Below are 26,417 nucleotides of genomic sequence, written 5' to 3' on the forward strand. Positions count from 1 at the left end.
CTTTTACGCCTTCCCTGCAGTCCCGCTTTGCCAATAAATCTGGTCTAATTTCGCTGTACTTCGGGATCATTCTCCATGCAGTCTGAGCCCAGAAGGCCTTTCCTACCCCCCACCCCAATCCCGACCCCTGGGGAGCCGCTCTCCCAGTGGTCTATGCGTGCGAAGGCAGGCGGAGGCAGGCAGAGCCCTGGGAGACCCGCAAGCCTGGCTCCCTCCCCTTTTGCTGCAGTTATCCCAAGTAGCGCGCCGCCCTCCCCGGAACCCGAGAATACGCAGCTGCGGTTCCGGTCGGAGTTGTTTGACGTTGCCAGCTGACATGGCTGCGCCCGTAGTAAGGAGTGTTCGGAAGCTGCTGAAGCTCGTGGACTTCACGTCGGTCCCGCGGAGACACCGATATAAGAAGAAATGGGTAAGGTCTTGCACGGAACGTTAGAGGGAAACTTATCCAGTCCTTGTGCTTTCCGTCGTTCATATTTGTAGTCATCCCAGGGACAGTAAACTTTTTGAAGCTGTGGTCACCTCGTTGTCTGCCCTTTTATTAACAAGGCTCCTCTTGCTGTTGCATAAGCAGCCTCCCGACCCCGCCCCTCTATGTTAAGTCATCACTGCGCTTTCATTCTTTCGCTGACGTCACATCGCCTCATGTTCCCTTTTTTTTTGCTTACCTTTCCCTTGCCCTCTTCACCCCTTCTTTCCCCTTCTCCCTCTTTCCCTTCCCCACCCCCTCCAGTCCCATGACCTCGACCTCTTCTCCGTTCCTCCTTGAATTTTCAGCCCCTGCAACCTCACCCCTAGCAAAAGATCATGACAACTACCCCTACCCTCCTGGGTCTCCGTCGTCCTGCAGTAAAGGATTTAGCCCAGTCCTCACTCTTGGGGTGCCTTTAGCGCCCAGGAAAGAGTTCAGCGACCACCTTGTTTGTACTACAGGCCTTTCTCCAAATGCAGGCAAAAGGCTCACCAACCCCCCTTACTCCAGAGAACCTTTCTCTTGCCTCACCGTTACATCGCCTTGCCTACCTCGACGGATTCCCTCCCCACCCCCTCAGCCCCCGCTACCCTCCTGCTCACCCCCACAGGGGAGAGGTTCTTTTGAACCCTTTACTCCACTCCTAGGGAGGCTGTACAGCCAAAACCCGGCTGGTTCATCCCCTCCGAGCCCTTGTTTTGACCGATTCAGCTTTCAAGGGTCACCCTCTCCTTGTCAGCAGAACCCTTATTACGACTGTATCGGTTCCCCAAGATCTCAGCGTCCCTGTTCTCCAAACCCGTGCTTTTGTTACTGTAGCTCTCCACCTCTCATTCATCAGCCCCCCAGAACCAGCCCAGTAACCTCCCCTCTAGTCACTCATATATCCTTGGAGTCTGACTCCGTGATTTCGACTCCCGGTATGCCTGGGTCCCAGGGAAGTTACAACGTAGTTTCACCTCTTCTTACCCATAGGCCCCTGAGAACTGGCCTTACAATTTCACCTCCTCTTGCTCACAGACCTCTGGAAACTAGTCCTCTAGTCGCCACAGCCCTTTCTCACAGAGTTTTGGAAACTGGGCCCATGATCTCCCACTGGTCCTCTGGGAGAAGTTACAGAGACCCTCCTCTTTCCTCGGCCACAACCCCACCCACTGGCAGCCTATACCATGACCACCCTAAGCCTCCAGACTCTTGTGAGCCTAAACCGCAGCCTGATGGATCTCTTGGGGAAAATGATTGTGGCCCTCCACTTTCTTCTCAGGCAGGCATTTCTTGCTCTCCCGTCTTACCCAAAGTGGGCACTTTTCATTATTCCCATGTTTGCCCAGAATCCCAGTTACGTGCCCCTAGGAGTCCTTACCGTATCAACCTACCACCTGAGAGTTCTGGTTCTTCTAACTCATCTGAGCCTCCATCTCTCCAAAAGACTTGCTTAGAGTCCTTTCTATCTTGGGATACTGGGGGAAACTCTTTCCTCTTGCTAACCCCGGGTAGTATAGTTTCTGGTCCTCCCTGCCCCACAGAACCACCTCCTCCTCAGCGTCCTTATCCTTCCCTGTATTTCCCACCTCCCCTGGGCAACCAGCTTTTAGCTCCTCATCAGACACGCAGAAGTTATAACGAGCCCCCTCTCCCTACCCCAGTTCCTCAAGTGAAGTCCCCCAAATTCTCAGATTCACGCCGCGCTGCCTACAGGTGTCGCTCCCTGGTCAACACACCCAACCCCACCCCTCATGATCATCCTAAATCCCGTAAGACCAACACCTCTCCTCAGCCTCCCTCCCAGTCCTTTGGGTTCTCTAATCCTCTTATGGAGCCAGCCATTACAACTACTTCAAATTCCTTCCCAAAAGAACTTCCCCCAGAGACTACTGTGGACACAGGACCCCTTAAAACTGTTGCCCCGACTTCCTGTCCCCAGTACCTGCCTTATAATCCTCTCTTGCCCAGTAGATATCCCAAGAGCAGTCCCCACGGACCACCTCCTGTATCCCCCTGCAATACCCACATGTATTCTGTGGTTCCTCCAACCTCCCATTTGTCCCCACTGTCTAGTCCCCTGAATCGCTCTATACGTCTCCCTCAGTGTCATATCCAGCCTGTGGTTCCCTTCGGCATTTCTGCTGCTCCCAGGGGTCCACCACCACCCAATAGCAAGCCTGTGGTGCCTCCTTGTTCTACCCACATCTATTCTTTTATCCCTCTGAGGACACCCTTTGACCCCCGGTGTTTACCTCTTGTTCCTCGAGTTCGGCTTTGCCCCAATACTATTCCCTGTGGCCTTCATACCTATGCCGTGTCCCCTTCAGGCCCACTCAGAGATCCTCCCCAAATCCCCTACAGCTGCTCTTTGCCTTCCTCTAAGAGCTCCACCTGCAGCGCTACTGGCAGCTGTAGTTCAACCATTATTATTAGTGAATGCTGTAGTTGTGAAAGCCAGAGTGTCCAAAAGAAAAGCCAGAGCCAGAACAAGAGTGCCCTTCCTCATCAAAGCAAGAGTCCCCCACGCAGGAGATCTTTGCAGAGCAGAAGTCGGAGCCGGAGCAGTAGTCCTCCCCAAAGCAATACTCAGGTCCATGGTGAGAGTAGCCACTTGAGCCTCCCTGAGAGCCAGAGTGAGAAATATCACCATAGCAGAAGTCGGAAGAAGAGCAAGAGCCCTCGAGGTGATAAAAGTAAGAACCGGAGCAAGAGTCCTCACCGTAGGAAAAGTCATGGTCGAAGCAAGAGTCCACACAATAAGAAGAAATGATGACTACCAGAACACAAGTTCTGACCAGAACAAAACACCCAGATTAGAGCAGAAATTGCAGTAACAAGACTGTCAGCAATAGCATCTCCGCGTTGCAACCCCGGACCAGCTTGGGACCTCCACATCGGAAGTCTTCAGTTCTTTCTTAATATGACTTAGGTTCTTCACTTCCAGCCCAGTAACAGTCACCCTCGAAGTTTCTGCTTTAATTCGTACCTTAAGAGTTTGTGAACTGTCTTTATTCTGCCTTCCTGGGGTCTGGGAAATCTTCTAAAACAACTCAGCTCTGTGATCCTGTGCATTCTGTTGCCCGTTCACTGGGCCGTCTTAGGTGAGTGACTCTCTGCTCCTCAGCTGTGGAAGGTGGTGGTGTTCCTTTTGTATCCTCTTGAGCACTGCTGCCATAGAGCACTCATCAGCTGGTAGGTATGAGCAAGTTTTTGAAAACAGGATTATAAAGAATAAAAGTGTCTGGATGGGCATGGTGGCACAGGCCTTTAATCCCAGCACTGGGAATCAGAGGCAGGTGGATTGTTTTTTTTTGTTGTTGTTTTTTTTTTTCTTGGTTTTTCGAGACAGGGTTTCTCTGTGGTTTTGGAGCCTGTCCTGGAACTAGCTCTTGTAGACCAGGCTGGTCTCGAACTCACAAAGATCCGCCTGCCTCTGCCTCCCAAGTGCTGGGATTAAAGGCGTGCGCCACCACCGCCCGGCGAGGCAGGTGGATTGTGAGTTCAAGGCCAGCTTGGTCTACAGAGCCAGTTCCAGAGCAGTCAGGGCTGTTACACAGAGAAAAAACTGTCTCAAAAAAAAAGCTTTAAGCCTCAAGCTTTCCCAGGGCTTGAGTAAACAGTTTCTTCAAGAGTTTTCCCTTGAGCTGTTTCTTAAGTCCCCTTCTTCCATTTCAGTGCTAAGTATCAAATCTCAGTGTTGCATGCGCTAGGCAAAAGCTGTCTCACACTGAGCACACACTGAGGTGCATCCCAGCTCAAGCTCAATCACTCCCCCTTTCACGTTTTTGAGACTCTTTTATGTTTCTCTCTCTCTCTCTCGCTCTCTCTCTCTCTCTCTCTCTCTCTCTCTCTCGTCTCTGTGTATTTGAGATAGAGTATCTTAGATCCCAATTTGTCTTGTACTCTCTGTAGCCAAGGATGACACCCCTCTACTTCCTGAGTGGTAGGATGACAGGAGACTTTTAATAATGATGTTTACTTATTTATTAGTATTGGTATAGGTATGGTGTGTGCATGTGTGCATATGGGTATACCCGAGGAGGTCAGACAACTTGGGGGAATCAGTTCTACCATGTGGGTCCCCAGGACCAAACTCAGGTAGTCACATCTAGTGGCAAGAACCTTTCCCCATTCAGCCACCTTGCTCAGAGACCCCTGATCTCAAGTTTGCTTTTGTAGCCCCAAGGCTCACTTTGAACTCTGGATCCTCCTGCCTCAGCCTGCTGAATGCTGGGATTACGAGTGTGCACCACGATCCCTAGCATTGGCTCGCTCTCTTGCTTGAAGACCCCTTCACAGTAACTGGGAGAGGTATTGTGTTCCTTCTAGGCCTGTGATATGAAGCTAATTCTTCATTCTCCCAGCCCCCAATTTCTCCATTGGTAGGCAGAGGCAGGTTGCAAAGGTAGGAGAGAGCGCTGGATGGATTTGAGTTTGCCTTGGGGGTCTGAGGTATTGGTAGATATGTTGACTAGTTTTATGCCAACTTGACACAAGCTGGAGTTATGCAAAAAGGAGGGACTCTTAATTAAGCATACCGCTATAAGATTTGGCTGTAAGATGTTTTCTTAATTAGTGATTAATGGTAGAGGGCCCAGCCCATTGTGGGTAGTGGCATCCCTGAGCTGGGGGCCCTGGGTTCTCTAAGAAAGCTGGCTGAGCAAGCCATTAGTAAGTGAGCCAGTAAATAGCACTCCTCCATGGCCTCCGAATTGCTTCCTGCAGTTCCTGCCCTGTTTGAGTTCCTGCCTTCACTTCCCTCAGTGATGGCTGTCACCTGGAAGTAAAAGCTGAAATAAACCCTTTCCTCCTCAAGTTGCCTTGGTCATGGTGTTTCATCATAGCACTAGAAACCCTAGCTAAAACAGTAAAGTCAGCTTACAAGAGATAGAGTCAAGACCAGGAAGATTAATAAGCTTGCCCTTTCTCTTTTAGGCTACCACAGAGCCAGAATTCCCTGCCACTCGGCTTGCTCTGCAGAATTTCGACATGACCTACAGTGTACAATTTGGGGATCTTTGGCCCTCGATTCGTGTTAGTCTTCTCTCAGAGCAGAAGTATGGCGCGTTGGTCAATAATTTTGCTGCTTGTGATAACGTGAGTGCTAAGCTGGAGCAGCTGAGTGCCAAGGACTTTGTGAATGAAGCCATCTCTCGCCAGGAACCAGAGCCTGAGAGTGGCCTCGCTCCCACTCCATCCCCAGACTGCAGTCCAAACCTTCGATGCTTTACTTTCTCCAGAGGGGATGTCAGCCGTTTCCCTCCTGCCAGGTAGGATCTGGAACCATGAGGATCATCCTGAGTCCCCGCTAGAAGTGGACGTGAGGAGTTGCTCAGCCAGTTTCCCTGGTGTGCTTATACAGACTAGGTGTTTGTCTACGTGCTGTGCCCGCGCCATCTCCTTTTGTTCTGTTAGGACCCTTAGGGAAATAATATCTGCCCTCTTTTATATTTGAGGTGTAATGAAGTTAAGGAGTTTATTGGCTTCCAATCTGTCAGAGAGTAAGTGGTGTAGCTGGTACTTAGACCCAGGCAGTCTGAACCCCAAAACCTGAGCTTGGAACCTGTTCTGACATACTGCCTTCTGTAGGAAACACCCGCCTTTCCCAAGAGCAACTCACTGCTTCCTTTCCAGTGAAAATGAAAATGTTTGCCCCGCCAGGCAGCTGTGGGAGTAAGGCAAGAGGAAGTGGACTTTGGTAGGAAAATGTGTATGGAATTCTGTGAGAAAAGACTGCACACTCAAGGGCTAAACTGGGCTTCAGTCCTGGAGACTACGAAGCTGGACATGGTCATACAAGCCTGCAATACCAGCACTTGTTATCTTAAAGCATGAGAACAGTGGGTTAGAGGCTAGCTAGGCCTACACAGTGAGACCCAGCCTCAGAAAAACAAACAACAACACAAAAACAAAACACAACAGAGGTTCAGGAGTTTGAAGTTGTCACTACCCAAAATAACAAAAAACCTAAAAAGTCCTGTTATAATAGCAGATACATTTTTTTTTTTCTGAGTCTTGGAATCCAGAGTCTGACATAGTTGGCGAGCATTCTACTATTGGGCTACTCTAGGTACTCTTATTTCAGAGGGAAAGACCTGGGTACAGAGAGGAATTTGCTGAAAGTCACACAACTAAGAAGTTTGAGGCCCAGAAAGCCTGGCTGAGGAGTGTTAGACTTAGCTGTCTTCCAGGATTGTGGCAAGAGAGAAGTGAAATTTGGCATACTGAAATTCCACCTGCCTCTGCCTCCCAAGTGCTGGGATTAAAGGTGTGCGCCACCATCACTTGTGAAGACCCACCCGCCCCTGCCTCCCAAGTGCTGGGATTAAAGGCCTGCACCACCATCACTCGGCTGTATCTTCTATTTTTATGTGTGAGTATATGTCCCCTTTGGGTGCAGGATCCTGCAGAGCGGAAGTGGGTGTCAGATCCCCTGGAATTAGAGGAGGTTTTGAGCCACCATGTGGATGCTAGGAGCCGAACTTGGGTTCTCTGGGAGAGAAGCTAGTGCCCTTGTTTGCTGAGCCATCTTTCCAGTCTTTCTCACTAAATCTTTTTTTTTTAATTTAATTTTTTGTTTTTAATTGAGCTATACATTTCCCCCACTAAATCTTAAATGGTTTTTCATCAGACCCACCTCAGGTAGCTCCAGTACACATAGTAGATAGCCCTTATTTCTGAAACAGGGAAGTACTTTGTATCTTGATGTGTAACCCAGTAAAATTGAGTTCATACTATGTGACAGGCATAGTATCAGGTCAGGGAACAAAGCAGGCAAAATCTGCCCTCCCAGAGCTACATTCTAATATGGGAAAATACACATACACACATACGTATACTTGTACCTTTAAAGTGAGGAACAAGTGCTTTAAAGAAAAGTAGTGGAGCTGGAGCTAGAAGTCTGGGAATGCCAATGGTTTAAAGAGGTCACTTTGAGCCTTTAATCCCAGCACTTGGGAGGCAGAGGCAGGCAGATCTCTGTGAGTTCGAGGCCAGCCTGGTCTACAAAGGGAGTTCCAGGACAGGCTCCAAAGCTACAGAGAAATCCTGTCTCGAAAAACCCAAAAAAAAAAAAAAAAAGTCACTTTGAGGCAATGCCTGATAGAAGTAACGTGTAGTAGAGATGTGTAAAGGAAGAGTGTTAGCAACTGAAAGGCCTGAGATATGATCATGTGTGACTCGCTGAAGGAATAGCAGGGTGGCTAGTGAGACTAGTTTGGGAGCAAATTGATATGTTTTCAAAAGGATCACTCAGGAATGGGAGTGTAGCTTAGTGGTAGAATGTTTACCAAGCACGCATAAAACCCTGAGTTTTATCCACATTGTGTAAACCAGGTGTGGCACAAACCTGTAATTCCACAGTTCATCAGTGGAGCCAGGGGAATCCGAAGTTCACTGTCATTCTCAGCTTCATAGCAAGGATGAGACCAGCTTGGGACACATGAGACCTTGATCTTGTTTCTTTCTTTCTTTCTTTTTTTTAAATTAAAGATGTATTTATTATGCATAGTGTTCTGCCTGCATGTATGAAGGCCAGAAGAGGGCTCCAGATATCATTATGTGAGCCACCATGTGGGTACTGGGAATTGAACTCAGGACCTTTGGAAGAACAGCCAGTGCTCTTAACCTCTGAGCCACTTCTCCCGCCCTTGCTCTTGTTTCTTAAAAAAAAAAAATCACTGTGGATATTATATAAAGGAATGAATGAGTACTATGAATTCTGTATAGGTAAGTTAATGAGTAGTAGATGCTGTATAGATGAATGAATAGCGGATACTGTATGGATGAATGAATGAGTAGTGGATACTGTATGGATGAATGAATGAGTAGTGGATACTGTATGGATGAATGAATGAGTAGTGGATACTGTATGGATGAATGAATGAGTAGTGGATACTGTATGGATGAATGAATGAGTGTCTGAGAAATAATTTTGCTGAGTGGAGCACACTGACCCTACCGGGCATGGACTCGCTCACCTTGGCTCCCAGGAGATGTGTGAGATGATCTTCTCTCTTCCAGACTTGGCAGCCTGGGTCTCCTGGATTACTACCTGATGGATGCTGCCTCCTTGCTACCAGTCCTGGCTCTTGGTCTGCAGCCTGGAGACACCGTGCTTGATCTGTGTGCAGCTCCTGGGGGGAAAACACTGGCCTTACTTCAGACGGGCTGTTGCCGTAAGTCAGTGGGATGGTTTCTCAGGCAGGCAGGAATCCACTTTGCCCAGTCAGGGCACACCGAAAGTGATAAGCTTTCTTTCTGGTCCCAGGGTCAGAGGGGTAATACTATTTGCTAAGGTTGTCAGTCAGTTGGTCAAGAAAATAGTTTGTCAAGGCTCCTTCAGGCAGATCAAATCAGGGCTCTGATAAACGTGTCATCACGTGACCCTCTCGCCCTTTGGCATTTGCTGATTAACTTCTCATTTCTTTGTGCTCCTTCCAGCACGGTCTGCTGCTGTACTCAGGTTACATTCTCTAGAACTCTTCCACCCACCCCAGCTGTGGTTTCTAAATCCTCTAGGCTTTCAAGCCTCGGTTCAAGTGTGCTCCCCTAGGAAGTCTTCTCTCACAGCTACTGCTGGCTTGTTCAGGCTGATTCCCTTTCTTGTGCACCCACGCCATGAGCATCACCCGCTAGCACGTGAATATTAGTAGCCTTTCCTCAGATAGTATCTTCTCCCTCCTCAAGGTTATGAATTCCATGCTGGGTGTGTTGGTGCCCTCCTTTAATCCCTGCACTTAGGAGGCAGAGCCAGGTGAATCTATGTGAGTTTGAGGCCAGCCTGGTCTACAGAGAAAGTTCCTGGATATCCAGAGCTACACAAACCTTGTCTCGAAAAACAAAACAAAATTATGAATTCCTTGGGAACAGGCTGGAGCTTTATGTGTCTCTGTGTCAAAGGTGACCCTGGCTCACTTTAACCAGCCACTGGTCAACATCCTGATGGAAAGTAGAAGTTACCTTTTCCCTGAGGCTTAAGAGATAGCCACAAGGGCATGTGATCTTCACATCTGACCCAGAGCTTAGCCAGGCCCCTCCTGCCATGCGCTCAGACCTTTTCATTAGGTGTGAACCTTCTGTCCTTATTACTCTGAAGCTGGCTTGCATGGTTTGAGTTAGCCTCTAGCCTCTTGGCAGGCCCATGAGTGGTTTGCTTCCAGCCTTCTGGAAGTTCAAATAGAAAAGGAAAGATGTTGGTCGGCACAAGTTTAACAAATGAGTTGTAGAAGGAGAGAGCTGCTTGTTGGTTCCCGGACGGACGCTTAGCTTTGAAATAACCACACAGAAACTTTATTAATTAAATCTCTGCTTGGCCCATTAGCTCTAGCTTCATATTGGCTAACTCTTACGTATTAATTTAACCCATTTCTATTAATCTCTGTATGGCCACGTGGCTGTGGCTTACTGGCTAAAGTTCCAGCGTCTGTCTCCAGCAGGGCTACATGGCTTCTCTCTGACTCCGCCTATTTCTCCCAGTATTCAGTTTAGTTTTCCCCCTAGCTAAGTTCTGCCCTGCTATAGGTCCAAAGCCGGTTCTTTATTCATTAATGGTAATTACAGCATACAGAGGGAAATCCCATATCAGTGAGTCCAGAGCAAGAGCGCCCATGCTGGGTTCTGTGCTGTGCTGCGCTGATCTGAACATTGTGAGAATCCGGCAGAAGGGAGAGGAGAGAAATGGGCAAAGGAGAAGTGCTTCCAAGGTGTGCTAAATTCACAGAAAATCTTCATCCCAGGTCCTCACCCAAGAGACTGACTTCTTGACCCCAGGACATAGCTAGGGTCCCAGAGCATCAGGGCAAGCATGGGACTCAAATTGACTTTGTCAGCCCTCTTGCTTATGCAGGGAAAACTGGGTTCTGGAGGGATTGGGGAGCGTAACTTAGAAATGTTGGACACAGAAGCAGAACTGGAAGCTGTCTTTCCTTTCTCACTTTGTTTCCTCCTGGAAATCCCTTCAGAAAAGGGTATTTGTTTTTTTATGTTGAGTGCCCTCAAAACTTGGGACATTCCTTATGGGAACACCAAATCACTTCCCAGTAGCAACCTGGATTCTTCATTACAGTTCCCACTTCTTGTTTCTCCATGCTCTGAGGCTGGCTATCAGCTGTCATTTCTCATCAAGCCTTTTGATTTTTTATTTAAAGACAGAGTCCCATTTTTTAGCCCTGTCTTCACACCTTTGATTCTCTTCCCCCAGCCTCCCAGGTGCTGGCATTATAGGCATGTCACACCAGGCCTGCCTTAACATCAGTCTTACAGGAATGTTCTTCATATAGTAGAGCTAAAAGCAACTTGATATCTCTCTCTCTCTCTCTCTCTCTCTCTCTCTCTCTCTCTCTCTGTGTGTGTGTGTGTGTGTGTGTCTTTTTTTTATTTATTTTTTTTAAATATTTATTTATTTATTATGTATACAATATTCTGTCTGTGTGTGTATGCCTGCAGGCCAGATGGTTATGAGCCACCATGTGGTTGCTGGGAATTGAACTCAGGACCTTTGGAAGAGCATGCAATGCTCTTAACCTCTGAGCCATCTCTCCAGCCCGTGTGTGTGTGTGTGTCTTTGAGACAGGGTTTCTCTGTGTAGCTTTGGTGCCTGTCCTGGAACTAGCTCTTGTAGACCAGGCTGGCCTCTTGCTCACAGAGATCCACCTGCCTCTGCCTCCCTAGTGCTGGGATTAAAGGTGTGTGCTACCACTGCTTGATTTATAGTTGTCATTCTTAGGATCAATATCATGGTACAAGACAGCTGCTTGAACTTCAGCCAGCCCATTTCAGTCTGAGATGGAAGGAAATGATTGTGTTAGCCTTTAGACGTTATTTCCCAGAGGTCCCACTTGATATTTATGTCTACAGTTCTTAGCCAGACCAAGTGCTTTAATCATACTTAGCTGTAAGAGAAAGCCATGAGAGGTACTCTGTTGGTGTGCATTGCCTCCTGTTGGTAAAGTTGGGGTTCTGTGATTAAGGAATAAATTTTAATAGTAAATTCTCAGTGAATAACCTAGAGTGTCGACTGAAGCTGAAGAGAGACATATTGTCTTGTCCTGTTTTGTTTCTCAACTTGACACAAGCTAGAGTTATGTGGGAAGAGGAACTTCAGTTGAGAAAAGGTCTTCAGAATCAGATTGCTTGGAGACTGGGAAGGTGGCTCAGCAGTTATGAATTAATTGTTGATATGGGAGGGCCCAGCCCCCTCTGGGTAGTACCCCTGGGCACAGGTGGTCCTGGAGTAGAGAAGAAAGCAGACTGAGTGGGCAGATAAGCAGTTCCTACATGGTCTGTGCTTCAGTTTCTGCCTCCAGGTTATTGCTTTGACTTCCTGCCCTGACTTTCCTCTGTGATGGACTATAAACTGTAAGCTCCCCAAGTTGCTTTTGGTCGTGGTGTTTTTATCACAGAAATAGATACCTAGCTAAGACACAAATGTTTCAAAGAGATTGGATAGCTAGGGACACTGATATATGTATATATATGTAGTCCCAGCTACTCAGGACGCTGAGACAGATTTGCTTGAGAAGTCTGAGAACAGTCTAGGCACCATAGCAATAACCCGGGTCCACAGCGAACGGTAAAATCGGCATGGCTAGTACGCTGTAAACCTAGCATTGAGGCAGGATGACCACAGGTTCATGGCCAGTCTAGGCTACAGAACAAGACCCTGTCACAGAGTAAAGGGGTAGTGGGAGAGAGCATATTTCTTTAGAAATACTCTTTCTTGACCTGCTTTGTCTGTTTACTTTTCCTTTTGCTACATATTTGTCCTCATGACCGCCACTCCAGAGTGACTGATTTGGCCACATATATAATAAATATCCCTGTCTCTGGGGTATGTGTTGATTATTTATGCCTGAGAGTTGGTTTCATTTCCTATCAGCTCCTTCTGTTGGTGTGCTATGCTGTTGGGTTGCAGCCTCTGAAGACTCTTATTTCCACACAGGCAATCTCGCTGCCAACGACCTCTCCACTTCCCGAACAGGCAGACTACAGAAAGTCCTGGACAGTTATGTGCCCCAGGACATCAGGGACGGGAATCAAGTTCGAGTCACCTCATGGGATGGCAGGAAGTGGGGAGAACTGGAGGGGGACACCTATGACCGGGTAAGTGATTTCTGACCTCTGAGCTGTGGCTTCAGGTCCCAGGGGTAAGATCCAGCCCCTGTGTTTTGATTGTGCAGGGCAGTTTTCGCACCTAGACAGTTCTCCATGAGTGACTTGGAGAAAGAGCTATTTGGAGAATTCTCAGTTCAGCTTGGATGACTTGCTACTATTTTCATTAGCGATAGTTGGCAGCAAAAAGAATGTGAACCTAACTGAGTGTGGAAGAAGTTATTAGGCATATTTTATTCCTGAAGTCACTTGGTTGCTTGGAAGCCCTCATGAAGATGAGTATGAATGAGAACATGTTATTTATTTCTGAATATTAATATAGCACATAGTGCAAATTCAGGAGGTATCAGGTGAAAAATAAACTTTCTTTTTAGACCTGTACATAGTCATCTACTTCCTCTTCCTGCAGACTATTGTTTTTGTTTTCTATGGCCTTTATAGATATTTGTAAGTTTCTTAAAAATGGAAATGGCGGGGCTGGTGAGATGGCTCAGTGGTTAAGAGCACTGACTGCTCCTCCAGAGGACCTGGGTTCTATTCCCAGCACCTACATGGCAGCTTGTAGCATTCTGTAACTCCAGTTCCAGAGAATCTGACATCGTTATACCAATGCGCATGAAATAAAGTTAAATAAAGTTTTAAAAAAAATGGTGATCTTTAAAAAAATGAAAATGGCAATGTGTTGTTTTCATTCTGACATTTATGACTTTTTGTTTTGTTTTGTTTTGTTTTTCGAGACAGGGTTTCTCTGTGGTTTTGGAGCCTGTCCTGGAACTAGCTCTTATAGACCAGGCTGGTCTCGAACTCACAGAGATCCGCCTGCCTCTCATTTATGACTTTTTAATTAATTGAAATATCCTCAGGTTTAGTCCTTTTTCGTTTTGTGCTTTTGAAGTATGATTGCTGGTTGATGGTTTCCATCAACTAAGATTTGACAAAGTTTGGGGATTTCTCCAGGGTTCTGCCAATCTTGCTTCCACTGGCCGTGAGCAGGTTTTCTGTATCCATCAGTATTGCTGCTCTCCAACTGTTTCTCTCACATTCTCTTGTTGTATATATTATTGAAACCTGCCCCTTTCTTGTTTTTTGAGACAGGGTTTCTCTGTGTAGCTTTGGTTATTCTGTAACTTGCTCTGTAGTCCAGGCTGGCCTCAAACTCACAGAGATCAGAGATCCGTCTGCCTCTGCCTCCCAAGTGCTGGGAATAACAGCGTGTGCCACCACTACCTCCAGCTTTAAAACTCTTTTTTTTTTTTTTTTTTTTTTGATTTTTCAAGAGAGGGTTTCTCTGTAGTTTTGGAGCCTATCCTGGAACAAGCTCTTGTAGACCAGGCTGCCTCCCAAGTGCTGGGATTAAAGGTATGCGCCACCACCGCCTGGCTGAAACTTTTAATATTTTAAAGTTATTTTTTCTCAAATTCTTTTAGGGCTGGGCGGTCCCAGCTCTTGGGAGGCAGAGGCAAGCAGGGTCTTAGTGAGTTTGAGGCCAGCCTGGTCTAATGAGTAAATTCCAAGACATTTGGGACTACACGAAGAAACCCTGTCTCGAAAAATAAATCTTTCAGATTTATTTATTTTTATGTGTATGAGTGTTTAGCCTTCATGTATGTGTGTACCACATGTGTGTCTGTGTTGCTCTCAGAGGTCATAAGAGGGAGTCAGATTCTCTGGAACTGGAGTTACAGGCAGTAACTCCTTATGGGTGCTGGGAATGAATCTGGATTGTCTACAAAGCAACAAGTGCTCTTAACTACTGAGCCCCTAGTTATTTTCTAAAATCACTTATTTAAAATGTAATTTATCATCCCTATATATTGTACACATGTAGAAAATGGACAAAGAATATAGCCAGGCAGTGATGGTGCACACCTTTAATCCCAGTACTCAGGAGACAGAGGCAGGTGGATCTCTGAGTTTGAGGCCAGCCTGGTCTACAGAGTGAATTCCAGGACAGCCAGGGCTACAGAGACAAAACTTGTCTTAAACAACAACAACAACAAAAATCTGTAGCTTTCGTGGCATACAGGTAAGGGCTAGCATTCTGGAGTCAGGCTCCTTAGATTGGAACCCCGCTTCATGATTTGCCCGCTAGAAGCTGCTTATGAGTTATTTAAGCTTTCGTTTGTGCTTTACCTTCTTCAGTGTGGCTTATTGTAATGCCCGTCCCGTAGGCGGCTGAGAATGCCTTTGCTGAGGGCCCGACTGTAGCAGTGTTAACATTATCATCACTGTCATACCCTCGTCATTGTTCACGGACCCTAGCTGTGCCTTGTGGAGCAGGATAGAATGAATTCCCTCCCCTTTTCCTTGACAGCGCTTGGGGCATTTGAAACAGCTTTGGTGCTTGACGATATCTTCATTGATTTCTTTGTTGAAGAAATAGTAGTGTGCAGTTTGCTGTGCCAGGGAAGTGTTAGATACTTTAGATTCGAAGAAGAGTCTCAGGGCTCAGCAGACTCTTGGTAACTCCATTCTTCCTCTTTTGTATCCACTCATCCGCTGAAGAGAGTCCAGCCCTCTGCCTGTTCATGGCACAACCACCTTCCCTTGCACTCATAGGTTTCCCCTCCCCCTTCCGCCTCTTTCTCTTACTAAGAAAGCTTTTTCCAAATAAAACAATGTTTGTTTGAACATATTTTTCCTCATTTTTTTTTATGGGGAAATCATAAGCCATTGGAGGCTGAGATTCAGCTAGCTTACCATCCTGGCGCATGGCTCAGAACCACACACTGTACCTTGTCTGATGTGGAGACGCCTACGCCGTATCTGTGCTGACTCTTTTGTCCTTTCCAGATGTTTCCTAAAGCAGTGCACCCGTGCAGCTTCTGTCCCTTTGTCCCAACTGCTTTCACAGTTGACACTGATAAGCAATATCCAGGATAATTTGGTATCAGAATAAAGATATATTTGCTGCTGATTTTTTAGCCTTATTGAAATCACGTAGTTCTGTTGTTCATGTGATGAGGGCTCAGGACCCAGCATCCATGAACGCACCTCTAGTCCAGCCACCTTTTGGACCTTTTGCCTCTGCCTCCTCATGCTAGAATTACAGGTGAGTGCCACCATGCCCTGCTTATTTTTCTTACTCTGTACTGTGTTAGTTCACCAAAGAATGTATCAGTATTGAAAACTGAGGGTTTCTGCTTTGGTTTGGTTTGGTTTTTGGTTTTTCTGTGTAGCCCTAGCTGTCCTGAAACTAACTCAACCAGGCTGTCCTCAAACTCAGAGATCCACCTACCTCTACCTCCCAGTGCTGGGATTAAAGGCATGCATTGCCAATGCCTGGTTGAAAACTGGGTTGTTTTAAATTTACTTCCTATTTCTACTTTGCCAAAAAAAAAATCTTTCCAAAGATGATTTCACCTTTTCAAACATACAAATATGGATATTTAAGACATTTTTTGTCTGTGTCAGTCAAGTACCTAGTATAGAAGAGACTGCTAGTAAATTAATGAGTAATTTTGTATTACTTTAAAATATGGAAATAGTGGAAATCAGGTGTGACGGTGCATACTGTAATCCTTTGGGAAGCTGAGGCAGGAGAACTGTGAGTTCAAGACCAGCCTTTGCCACATAGGGAGTTTCAGGCTTGCCCTGTTTCATATAAAACCTTAATAAACCAAACTACTGTCCATATTGGATGTACCTTTTTATAGTAATTTTATTAGTTGTGTGTGTGTGTGTGTGAGAGAGAGAGAGAGAGAGAGAGAGAGAGAGAGAGAGAGAGATTGGCCATAGCTTCAGATCCCTCCAGAACTGGAGTTACAAGTGATTGTGACCTTCTGATAAGATGTGAACTCAGCAGCAGGTACTCTTAACGCTGAGCCAACTCTCCAGCCCCTCCTCCCCCTTTCCCTTTTTCCTTTTTTTTTTTTTTTTTGGTTTTTTTTTTTTTTTTTGGTTTTTTGAGACAGGGTTTCTCTGTAGCTTTGGTGCCTGTCCTGGAACTAGCTCTTGTAGACCAGGCTGGCCTCGAACTCACAGAGATCCGCCTGCCTCTGCCTCCCGAGTGCTGGGATTAAAGGCGTGCACCACCACCGCCCGGCTCCCTTTTTCCTTTTAAAACAGTACTGGGGATTGAGCCTAGGGACTTGCACATCTGACATTGTTTTAAGAAAATGTGGGGGAGCTGGAGAGATGGCTCAGAGGTTAAGTGCACTGGCTGCTCTTCCAGAGGTTCTGAGTTCAATTCCCAGCAGCCACATGGTGGCTCACAACCATCTATAGTGAGATCTGATGCCCTCTTCTGTCAGAAAGGTGTACTTGTAGATAGAGCACACACACACATATATATATATATATGACAATTTTGAATTCTGAGTCTGTTTTATTGTGTAATATCATTAAATTAAGTAGTGTATCATATATAAATTGGATGTTTTCAGTAAAGAGCCAAAGACAGAACCTTGAAGCACTAAGTTTTTTTCCTAGGTTGATATCAGTTGTTTAATTACAATTACATTTATGTGCATCTTTTGTTTTGAAACATGGTCTTTGGAACCTAGGCTGGCCTCAGACTCATTGTGCAAGCTGAGGCTGGCTATGACTCCTAACTGTCCTGCCTTTGCCTCTGAAGTGCTGGAATAAGTTTGTACTATCAAGAATAGATTTTCATTTCATTTTGTTGTACTTTTTGAGACAGGGTCTTACTCTGGCCTGGAAAACTGTAGAGACCAAGTTACCTTCAAACTTGTAGCAGTGCTGTCAAGGGCTAGACTTACAGGCATGTACCATCTTGCCTGGCTTGGTTTGACTTTTTGATTAACCATGAATATTACTAAATATACTGTTTTCCTACTTATTATTTCACAATCGTCTGTCAGGTTAAAATAGGCATCCTTGTCTGGTATTCTGCAGTGGAGGGATGGGTAGAGCTAGCATTTCCATTGAACTTTGTTGGCTTGGGCCGAAGCTGCTCTGACTTCAGTTAGAATCTAGAAGGAGCTTTAACACTTTCTGTTTCAACACTCTGGCAGGTGTTGGTAGATGTGCCATGTACCACAGACCGCCACTCCCTTCATGAGGAAGAGAACAACATCTTCCAGCGCTCAAGGAAGAAGGAACGACAGATGCTGCCTATGCTGCAGGCGCAGCTTCTCGCGTAAGTGATGCAGTTATAGATTCTCAGACTTCACTGGAAGCATGCCAAGACCGTCACATAGAAGGATCTTTTGGCTGGAGATTTGCCTGGAGGCGATAGACTTCATGAGATTATCCTTTCTAGAATATTAACCTGTATCCCTGGCTGTTGAGGAAACTGAGGCAGAAGTATAGCTTGACTTAAGGGTCTGGGTCATCCTAGGTGCTAACCTGGGCAATGTAGTAAAGCCCTATCTCAGAGAAAGAAAGAGACTGGAGTTAAGAGCACTGTCTGCTCTTGCAGAGGACCCAGATTTGGCTTCCAGCACCCACATGGCTGCTCACAACCATCTGTAACTCCACTACCAGGGGATCCATGCCTCTCTGACCTTCATTGGCTCCTGCACATACATATGTAGTACATATCCATACATTCAGGCAAATGCATACACATAAAATAGGTAATAAGGATTTTTTAAAGAAAAGAACTATTACATTTATTTATTTTTTAAAAAGAGAGAAGTGCTAGGTGGTGGCACACGCTTTTAATCCCAGCATTCAAGAGGCAGAGGTGGGCAAATCTCTGTGAGTTCAAGGCCAGCCTAGGCTACAAAGCGAGTTCCAGGACAGTTAGGGCTACACAGAGAAACCCTGTCTTGGAAAAAATGATCCTTTGAAGCCTGATTCTGGTTATGAACCAAATCCTGATGCTGGTCATCAGTTGAATTCTCTCCTCAGTCACACAGACTCCTGGCCCCTAGCCCACCACCCCCTTCCTCTCCTCTTTTTTTTCTCTCCCTTTCTCTTTTTTCTCTTCCTATCCCCTTCCTTCCTTCCTTCCTTCCTTCCTTCCTTCCTTCTGTGTAGCTTTGATTGACTGGAACTCACAGAGATCCGCCTGCCTCTGCCTCCCAAGTGCTGGGATTAAAGGCATGCACCACCACACTCGGCCTCTTCTTTTCTTTTTTAGGTTTCTTTTTATTATTTTTAATTATGTATATGCATGTGTGTCTTCATGTAGGTATGTGCACATAAGTATAGATGCCCATACAGGTCAAAGATCTTGGATCCCCTGGACTTGGGAGTTATAGAAAATTGTGATATGGATGCTGGATACTGAACTCGGGTCCTTCACAAAAGCAGTATGTGCTCTCAACAGCTGAGCTGTCTCTCCAGCCCTCAGAGGATTCTTCTGTGGAGACTTCCTGGAGCTGGGTATGGTGGCACTACTCCATCAGGCAGTAGACTGCCCAGCCCATGTTCCTAGCCCTGTGTTGCTCTCACGCTTCTGGGAGGAATACCAGTTATTGTTTTGTTTTCTTGGTTTCAGGGCTGGACTCCTTGCCACCAAACCAGGAGGTCACGTTGTCTACTCCACGTGCTCACTGTCACACTTGCAGAATGAGTATGTGGTGCAGGGGGCCATTGAGCTCCTGGCCAATCAGTACAGCATCCAGGTTCAAGTGGAAGACCTGTCTCACTTCCGAAAGCTTTTCATGGACACATTCTGTTTCTTCCCATCCTGCCAGGTTGGGGAACTGGTAATACCAAACCTCATGGCCAATTTTGGGCCTATGTACTTCTGCAAAATGCATCGGCTGCCCTAGTGTCACCCTCTCGACTCTGTTGGGGGCACCGGGACAGTCGAGTAGCAGAGGCGCACTCCAAGGCCTGCCTCCCTCTTGTGGACAGCAGGAAGTAGGACCGCGGCCCAGCAGGTTTCTGACTCAGACTCCACTTCTATCCTGTAACCTGCACTAAGGCCCCTGTTCCTTAGACTTAGACAGAATCGGTGAATAAACCCATAGTTTAAGCTGTAAACTTGGGAAGAAACATTTAGCCAATAAAGTTGTTGAAGTACTCTAGAGCTGGGCCTGTAGTTGGGGCCTTCATGTCAGTCAGAGTTACATCATGGTTCTCTGGGAGTCAGCCGAAGCTGCTGAGCACGCTCCCCAGAGTGCCCAGCCCCTGCATACAGCCCTCTCCCACTGGTGAGTTCCATTTAGTCAGCCCACAGGCCCACCAGCCGCCCCAGTGTCTCCATATGGCACATGCTCTAATTTAAGGAATAAGTAACTAAAACTGTTGAGCGTGACTGGTAATCCCCTTCAAATGAGAAAGGTTTCCTAAGCTGAGTGCTTCTGGCCTTTCCTTCATATCACTGCAAAAGCTGCTTCTGGTTCATACTGTGTTTTTGTATGTTTCTTCTTTTACGTCTTCACATGACAAGTGTTCTCTGAGTTCTTGTAGGACAGCTATGGCACTGGTAGGGGTATGGTAGGGACTATGGGAATGACTGGGTTTCCTCATTTTACAGTGGCCACCTACTTCCTTTTACTTTTCAAGTACCTAGGAATCTCCTGATATTTTATTTCAGATATCTTATTTTATTTCTAATCTTTTGCCTGCTCCAGTGTCTAATCTTTGGCCCATCTCCAAATCCTTCTTCCAGTATAACAGGGCTTTGGATCACAGACAGTGTTTTGGAGTGACATTACATAACACACCGACTTGCATACTTGCATGCTAGGTATTTTGTAACATTTATTAAAAGAAGGCACCCTTTAGTGCCAGGGAATAGTAAACATTGCTTATGGTCACCCATGCACACAGGTATGTATGTATGAATATTGCTTGGCTCTTCCTACTTTTTTTTTTCAATTTTTTTCTTTTCTTTTTTTTTTTTTGTGTGTGTGTGTGTGTGTGAGACATGGTATCACTCTGTAGCCTTGGCTGCCCTGGAATTCACTCTCTTTGTAGACCAGGCTAGCCTCAAACTCAGAGATCTACCTGCCTCTGCCTCCCAAGTGCTGGAACTAAAGGCTTGTGCCACTACCACCCAGCTTTGAAACTCTTAATATTTTAAAGCTATTTCCTTTTTTAAAAAATTCTTTTAGATTTATTACCTATCTTTCAAATTTATTTATTAGCTGTCTTCCCACTTTCTTTATCCCTCCTTTGTTGCCGTTCTTTTTCTTTCATGCTTTCCCTGCTAATCCTTATCTGGTATTAGAAGTAGCCATTGAGAAGGACATTAGCAAAGGTTAAGCCATCTCCCTTCTTGAGATTTGTATTATAACTGAGGACCTTCCAGACTTTAAACCAAGTAAAGCTAGTAAGATGGAAATCCAAAGAACTTGGTTCATACTCTGAGTGGGACCCTTACCAGCTTCTGCTCATGACATACAGTCTCTACCTGCTGTTTACTCTCAACTTACATTGCTGAAGCTGAGAGACTTTGTGCCTGGGTTTCTGCCCAGTGGCTCTTGGATGTCTATCTGCTGCTAATTGAAGGCTAAGCAGTAAACATTGAGGAGAAAAGGGTCTGCTGGCCCTTGGATCACAGTCTAATTGAGGACAGACAGACTAGGTAAGAAAAACTGCTGTATTAGGCAGGATTTTCTAAAGGAACAGAACCAATAGCATGTATATGTAGACATACATATATATGCACATATGTGTGCATGTGTATGTAGACGTACATTTATATGCATGCATGTGCATATGTTATAAAGGGGATTTGTTGGATTGGATAGAGGCTGGGTAGTCTACCAATAGCCGTGTGCACTCTGAAGAGGCAGAGAACTAGGTTCCCAAGGATGCCTAAGCAGTCTCAGTCCAACACTGCAGTTTGGAAGCTTCCTGGAAAGTTGCTGCTGTTGAGTCAGTGTTGAAGAGCTGAAGAATCAGTCTGATGTCAGTGGGCAGCAGTAGCAGTAGGTGGTATCACTGGAGCAGAGAGACTTGCTGGCTGGAGGGTTGCCTTGTCCCTATTTACCTTCATCATCTGGGCGGTTTGCTCTTTCGAGGGTCCCACCTGTATTCGTCACTGTCCATGGGCCAGTCCTCTCTGGAAACATTCCTGTAGACACACAGCTTTATTTCCCCAGTCCAAGGCATCTCTTAACCCGGTCATGTTGAAACCTCAGACCCACGATCACAACTACTTTGGAAAACAGTTTGTCTCCTGTAATCGAATATATACTGCCCTCTAACTCAGTTACTACGGTGCTCAGAATCAGTTCAAGAGAAACTCTTATTCCCGTGCCCCTGTGAAGAATGTTCATAGCAGTCCATCTCACAAGCAAGAGCCTTGACATAGTCCACGTATCTCTGAGCAAGAAGAGGGTGAATAAACTGGATATTCACACAATGGAACACATGATGTATGATCTTATTTATATCACCTTGCAATCTGCCAGTGTGCTATTTAATTTTTTTTTTTTTTTTTTTTTTTTTTTTTGGTTTTTTGAGACAGGGTTTCTCTGTGGTTTTGGAGCCTGTCCTGGAACTAGCTCTTGTAGACCAGGCTGGTCTCGAACTCACAGAGATCCGCCTGCCTCCCAAGTGCTGGGATTAAAGGCGTGCGCCACCACTGCCCGGCCTGTGCTATTTAATTTAATGAGTATTAATAATATAGCCACAATCCCAAGTGATGTTGAAAATAATTCTTTTTTTTTGTTTGTTTGTTTGTTTGTTTTTTTTTTTTTGTTTTTTCAAGACAAAAAAGGTTTCGCTGTAGCTTTGGAGCATGTCCTGGAACTAGCTCTTGTAGTTCAGGCTGGTCTTGAACTCACAGAGATCCACCTGCCTCTGCCTCCGTAGTGCTGGGATTAAAAGCATGCACCACCACTGCCCGGCTGAAAATAATTCTTTTTTTTTTTTTTTTTTTTTTGGTTTTTTGAGACAGTGTTTCTCTGTAGCTTTGAGCCTGTCCCAGAACTAGCTCTTGTAGACCAGGCTGGCCTCAAACTCACAGAGATCCGCCTGCCTCTGCCTCCCGAGTGCTGGGATTAAAGGCGTGCGCCACCACCGCCCGGCCTGAAAATAATTCTTATCCTTAAAATTTACCCTTATGTCTGGGCAGTGATGGTGCATGCTGTTAGTGCCAGCACTTGGGAGGCAGAGGCAGGTGGATCTCTGCATTCTAGGCCAGCCTGGTCTACAAAGGGAGTTCCAGGACAGTCAGGGCTACACACAAAGAAACCCTGTTTGGAAAAACAAAAACAAAATAAATAAACAAATAAGTAAATTAAAAAAGGAAAAGAAAGAAAAGTTACCTTCTGGTCTTGGCTGTTGATCACTTCTTTTGTTTCTAGTCTCAGAAACCACCTAATCTGCCTTCTATCAAGCTACTTTTGAACAAAGGCATTAGGACTATTTAAAAGTCTAAAGATCCCCCAGTGACCGCAGGATCTTTACTATGGGTTTGCAACTGGTCTAACTGGTTAGGTGCCTTTGGTTTAATTACAAGGTCAGGCTATTTTAAAACCCTCCTGGGAACTTGTGATTTGAACTTTCCCAAAGCCAGGATTGTACCACATCAAAAGTTCTTGACAGGCAGGGAGAGGAGCAGAGAAAAATGTAGAGCTCAACAAAAATAAAAAAATAATTAAAAAAAAAAGCCTGGTAGTGGTGGTGCACAATCCCAGCACTTGGGAGGCAGGCAGAGGCAGGAGGATCTCTGTGAGTTCGAGGCCAGCCTGGACAACAAGAGCTAGTTCCATGACAGGCTCCAAAGCTACAAAGAAAGCCTGTCTCAAAAAAACAAAAACAAAAAACAAATCTTTTTTTTTTAAAATATTTATTTATTTACTTATTATGTATACAATATTCTGTCTACATGTATGCCTGCAGGCCAGAAGAGGGTACCAGATCTTATTATAGATGGTTGTGAGCCACCATGTGGTTGCCAGGAATTGAACTCAGGACCTTTGGAAGAGCAGGCAATGCTCTTAACCACTGAGCCATCTCTCCAGCCCCCCAAAAAACAAATCTTAATATGAAAAAAATTCTTGACAAAGTGTGGTGCATACCTGTAATCCTAGCACTTGGTAGGTAGAGGCAGGAATGTCAAGAATTCAAGGTTATCCATAACTTAGTAAACTCCAGTCCTGTCTGGACTGCATGAGACCCTGTCTCAGAGAACCCAAAACCAAACTAAAATAATAGGGCTGGAACCCAACAGTGGTGGCTCATGCCTCTATCCCAGTACTTAGGAGGCAGAGGCAGGTGGATCTTTGTGAATTTGAGGCTAGCCTGGTCTGCAGAGCTAGTTCTGGGACAGCCAGGGCTACACTGAGAAACCTTGTCTCAAAAAAATCAAAACAAAACAAATCTTCCAGTCAATAAATGGGCAAATCAAAATAAGCAATATAAATGATTAACAATATTTTTAAATGTTCAGTATCATTAGCCATAGAGAAATGCTAATTAAAAAAACCACATTAAGTGATATATATATATATATATATATATATATAAAATTTTAAAAATAAAGGAAAAACTGCATTAACCGGTTCATGGTGGTACATGCCTTTAATGCTACCACTCAAAAGGCAGAGGCAGGCAGAAGTTCAAGGCCAGCCTGGTTTACATAGTGAGACCCTATTTTACCACTACCACCAACACCAAAAAAAAAAAAAAAAATCAGATTCCCTGGAACTGGAGTTACAGACCGTTGTGAGCTTCCACTCATAACTGCTGAGAATAGAACCCAGGTCCTCTGGAAAAGCAGTCAGTACTATTAACCACTTGACTGTTGTTCCAGCCGAGGCTGCTTTGGGATTAGCTACGTAGCTGAGGATGTACTTGAGCCTTTGACCCTCTGATGCTGAGGTTACAGGTGTACGTGCCATGCCTGACTCTGAGTGTGGATTTTCATGTTTCCCCTCACATTTTCAGTTTCACCTCCTACATCAAGATCTTTGATCCTTTCTGAGTTAATTTGTGTACAGAATGAGAGAGCCAGGTGGTGGCGGCACACACCTTTAATCCCAGCCCTTGGGAGGCAGAGGCAGGAGGATCTCTGTGAGTTTGAGGCCAGCCTGGTCTACAAAGCGAGTTTCAGGACAGGCTCCAAAGCTACACAGAGAAACCCTGTCTTAAAACAAAAACAACAACAAAAACAAAACAAAAAAAGCCAAAAGAAAACCAGAATGAGAGAGGGATCTGGTTTCATTCTCCTATATTATGGATATTTATTTTCCCAGCACCATTTTTTGAGTATGCCTTCTTTTATGTAATGTGTGTTTTTGTAGCAGGGCTCCTAAATAATGACATGGAGAATTGTTGTCAAGTATGAAAGCTTGGTCTTAGCTTAGGCTTATTCCCACTTGGCTCTTCAAATTTAAATTAAATTATGGTGTAGAAAGTCCTTCTGTTTATGTGTTGCTTTCATTGGTTAATCAATAAAGAAACTGCTTGGCCTGATAGGGCAGAACTTAGGTAGGCAGAGAAGACAGAAGTGAATTCTGGGAGGAAGAAAGCAGAGTCAGAGAACCGCCATGGAGCCACCAGAATCAGACATGCTGAATCTTTGCCAGTAAGCCACTGTCACGTGGCGATACACAGATTAATGAAGATGAGTTAAACTAATATGTAAGAGTTAGCCAATAAGATGCTAGAGATAATGGGCCAGGCAGTGATTTAATTAATACAGTTTCTGTGTGGTTATTTCAGGGGCTAAACTAGCCCAGGCAGCAGGCCTCCTCTCCTGGTAACACATTTATATTAATCATCACCTCTTCTCAGTACCATACATCCAACTTCCTCCCAACTTCCATCTCATCTGATTCTTTCCCAGGGCTCCTATCTCCTGGAAAGTCCTTCCCATCTTCTTCTGTCTAGCTATTGGCCATTCATTTCTTTATTAAACCAACCAGAAGATGCTTTAGGCAGGTGAGGTTAAACAGAGACACATCTTTAAACAGTATACAAAAAAACTCCAAAATATTTTTCATAGTCTTTATCAAAAATTAGGAAGCTGTGTCAGACAGACATAGTGGCTCATGCCTTTAATTCCAGCATTCATCAGGCAGAGACAGGTAGATCTTTGTGAGTTTGAATGCAGCCTATTCTACATATCAAGTGTAATGACTGTTCTGTTTCTTTAAGAGACAACCCACGCCTACTCCCTCCCCGTCTGCTGAGACAGGCTAATCTTCAGTTTCCAGCCTGTGTTCTCTCTCTTTTCCAGCCTGAGTTCTCTTTCTTTTCCGTCTCCAGCTTGGATAGGCAGCTTCAGTCTCTCCTTTCTCTCCTCTCCCTCCTCTCTCTCCCTCCTCTCTCTCTCTCTCTCTCTCTCTCTCTCTCTCTCTCTCTCTGTCTTTCTCTGTTCTTCTCTCTTCTCCGCCTTCCCTTCCATACTTCTATAACCCACTTAATAAATATCCAGCCTCACTCTGCATGGTGTGCCTATCCATCTGTCTCTAGCCCCACTGCCACCACATGGCTTGCCACCAGGGACCAGCCACCTTCAGAGACCTGCGTGTGGTCTCGTGTGCCTCCCTGCCTGGGACTGGCTGCTCTCGGGACAAGCTGCCCCCTGCCTGCCACCACATGGCCCACTGCCTGCCACCACTTGGGGACCTGCATTGTTTCTGATGCCTGCCGCCATCGGGGATCCTGCAGAATTTTTAATAATCCATTACAGCAAGTTTCAGGACAGCCAGGATTACCTAGTGAGATACTGTTTCAAAATCAACATAAGTAGATAATCAGTGGCTTTGGCTGTCTGTTTTTATTTCTGGGTCCTCAATTCTATGGAAGCAGTTTCTACCTGGCTAGGATGAGAAATCAGTAAACACCATTGGTAGCTGCCTTGAAATGTCTGATGGTGAAGCTGACATGTGGAGACAGGCAAAATCCCAGATGGCTGAGAATTGGCCAGTACCCTAATGAGTGCTGTAGCTCACCCTGATGCTGGTCCTTTTCTCTTCAGCTAATTTAAGATGCCTTTTTTTTTCCCAACTGAAAGTAAACTGATTAACAG

General features: G+C 45.5%; 1 protein-coding gene across 1 annotated transcript; it reads left to right on the forward strand.

Moving 5' to 3' along the window:
• The first annotated feature begins 262 nt into the window (after positions 1-262).
• Positions 263-20,358, forward strand: Nsun4 (NOP2/Sun RNA methyltransferase 4). The gene is made up of 6 exons (XM_041652274.1): positions 263-409; positions 5,390-5,724; positions 8,477-8,631; positions 12,396-12,556; positions 17,542-17,666; positions 18,975-20,358. The coding sequence occupies exons 1-6, from the start codon at positions 317-319 to the stop codon at positions 19,249-19,251; spliced, it is 1,146 nt and encodes a 381-aa protein (XP_041508208.1). The 5' UTR covers positions 263-316; the 3' UTR covers positions 19,252-20,358.
• Positions 20,359-26,417: the final 6,059 nt, after the last annotated feature.

Source organism: Microtus oregoni, unplaced genomic scaffold, assembly GCF_018167655.1.
Source record: "Microtus oregoni isolate MIOR12 unplaced genomic scaffold, Mior012 000005F_ref0000423, whole genome shotgun sequence".
Classification (NCBI taxonomy): Eukaryota; Metazoa; Chordata; class Mammalia; order Rodentia; family Cricetidae; genus Microtus; species Microtus oregoni.

Bases quoted from the DNA above. Each gene is read 5' to 3' on its own strand.
- Nsun4 (XM_041652274.1), top strand. From the start codon at position 317: ATGGCTGCGCCCGTAGTAAGGAGTGTTCGGAAGCTGCTGAAGCTCGTG. The intron at 410-5,389 runs GTAAGGTCTTGC...TTTCTCTTTTAG, and splicing joins ACCGATATAAGAAGAAATGG to GCTACCACAGAGCCAGAATT. The intron at 12,557-17,541 runs GTAAGTGATTTC...ACACTCTGGCAG, and splicing joins AGGGGGACACCTATGACCGG to GTGTTGGTAGATGTGCCATG.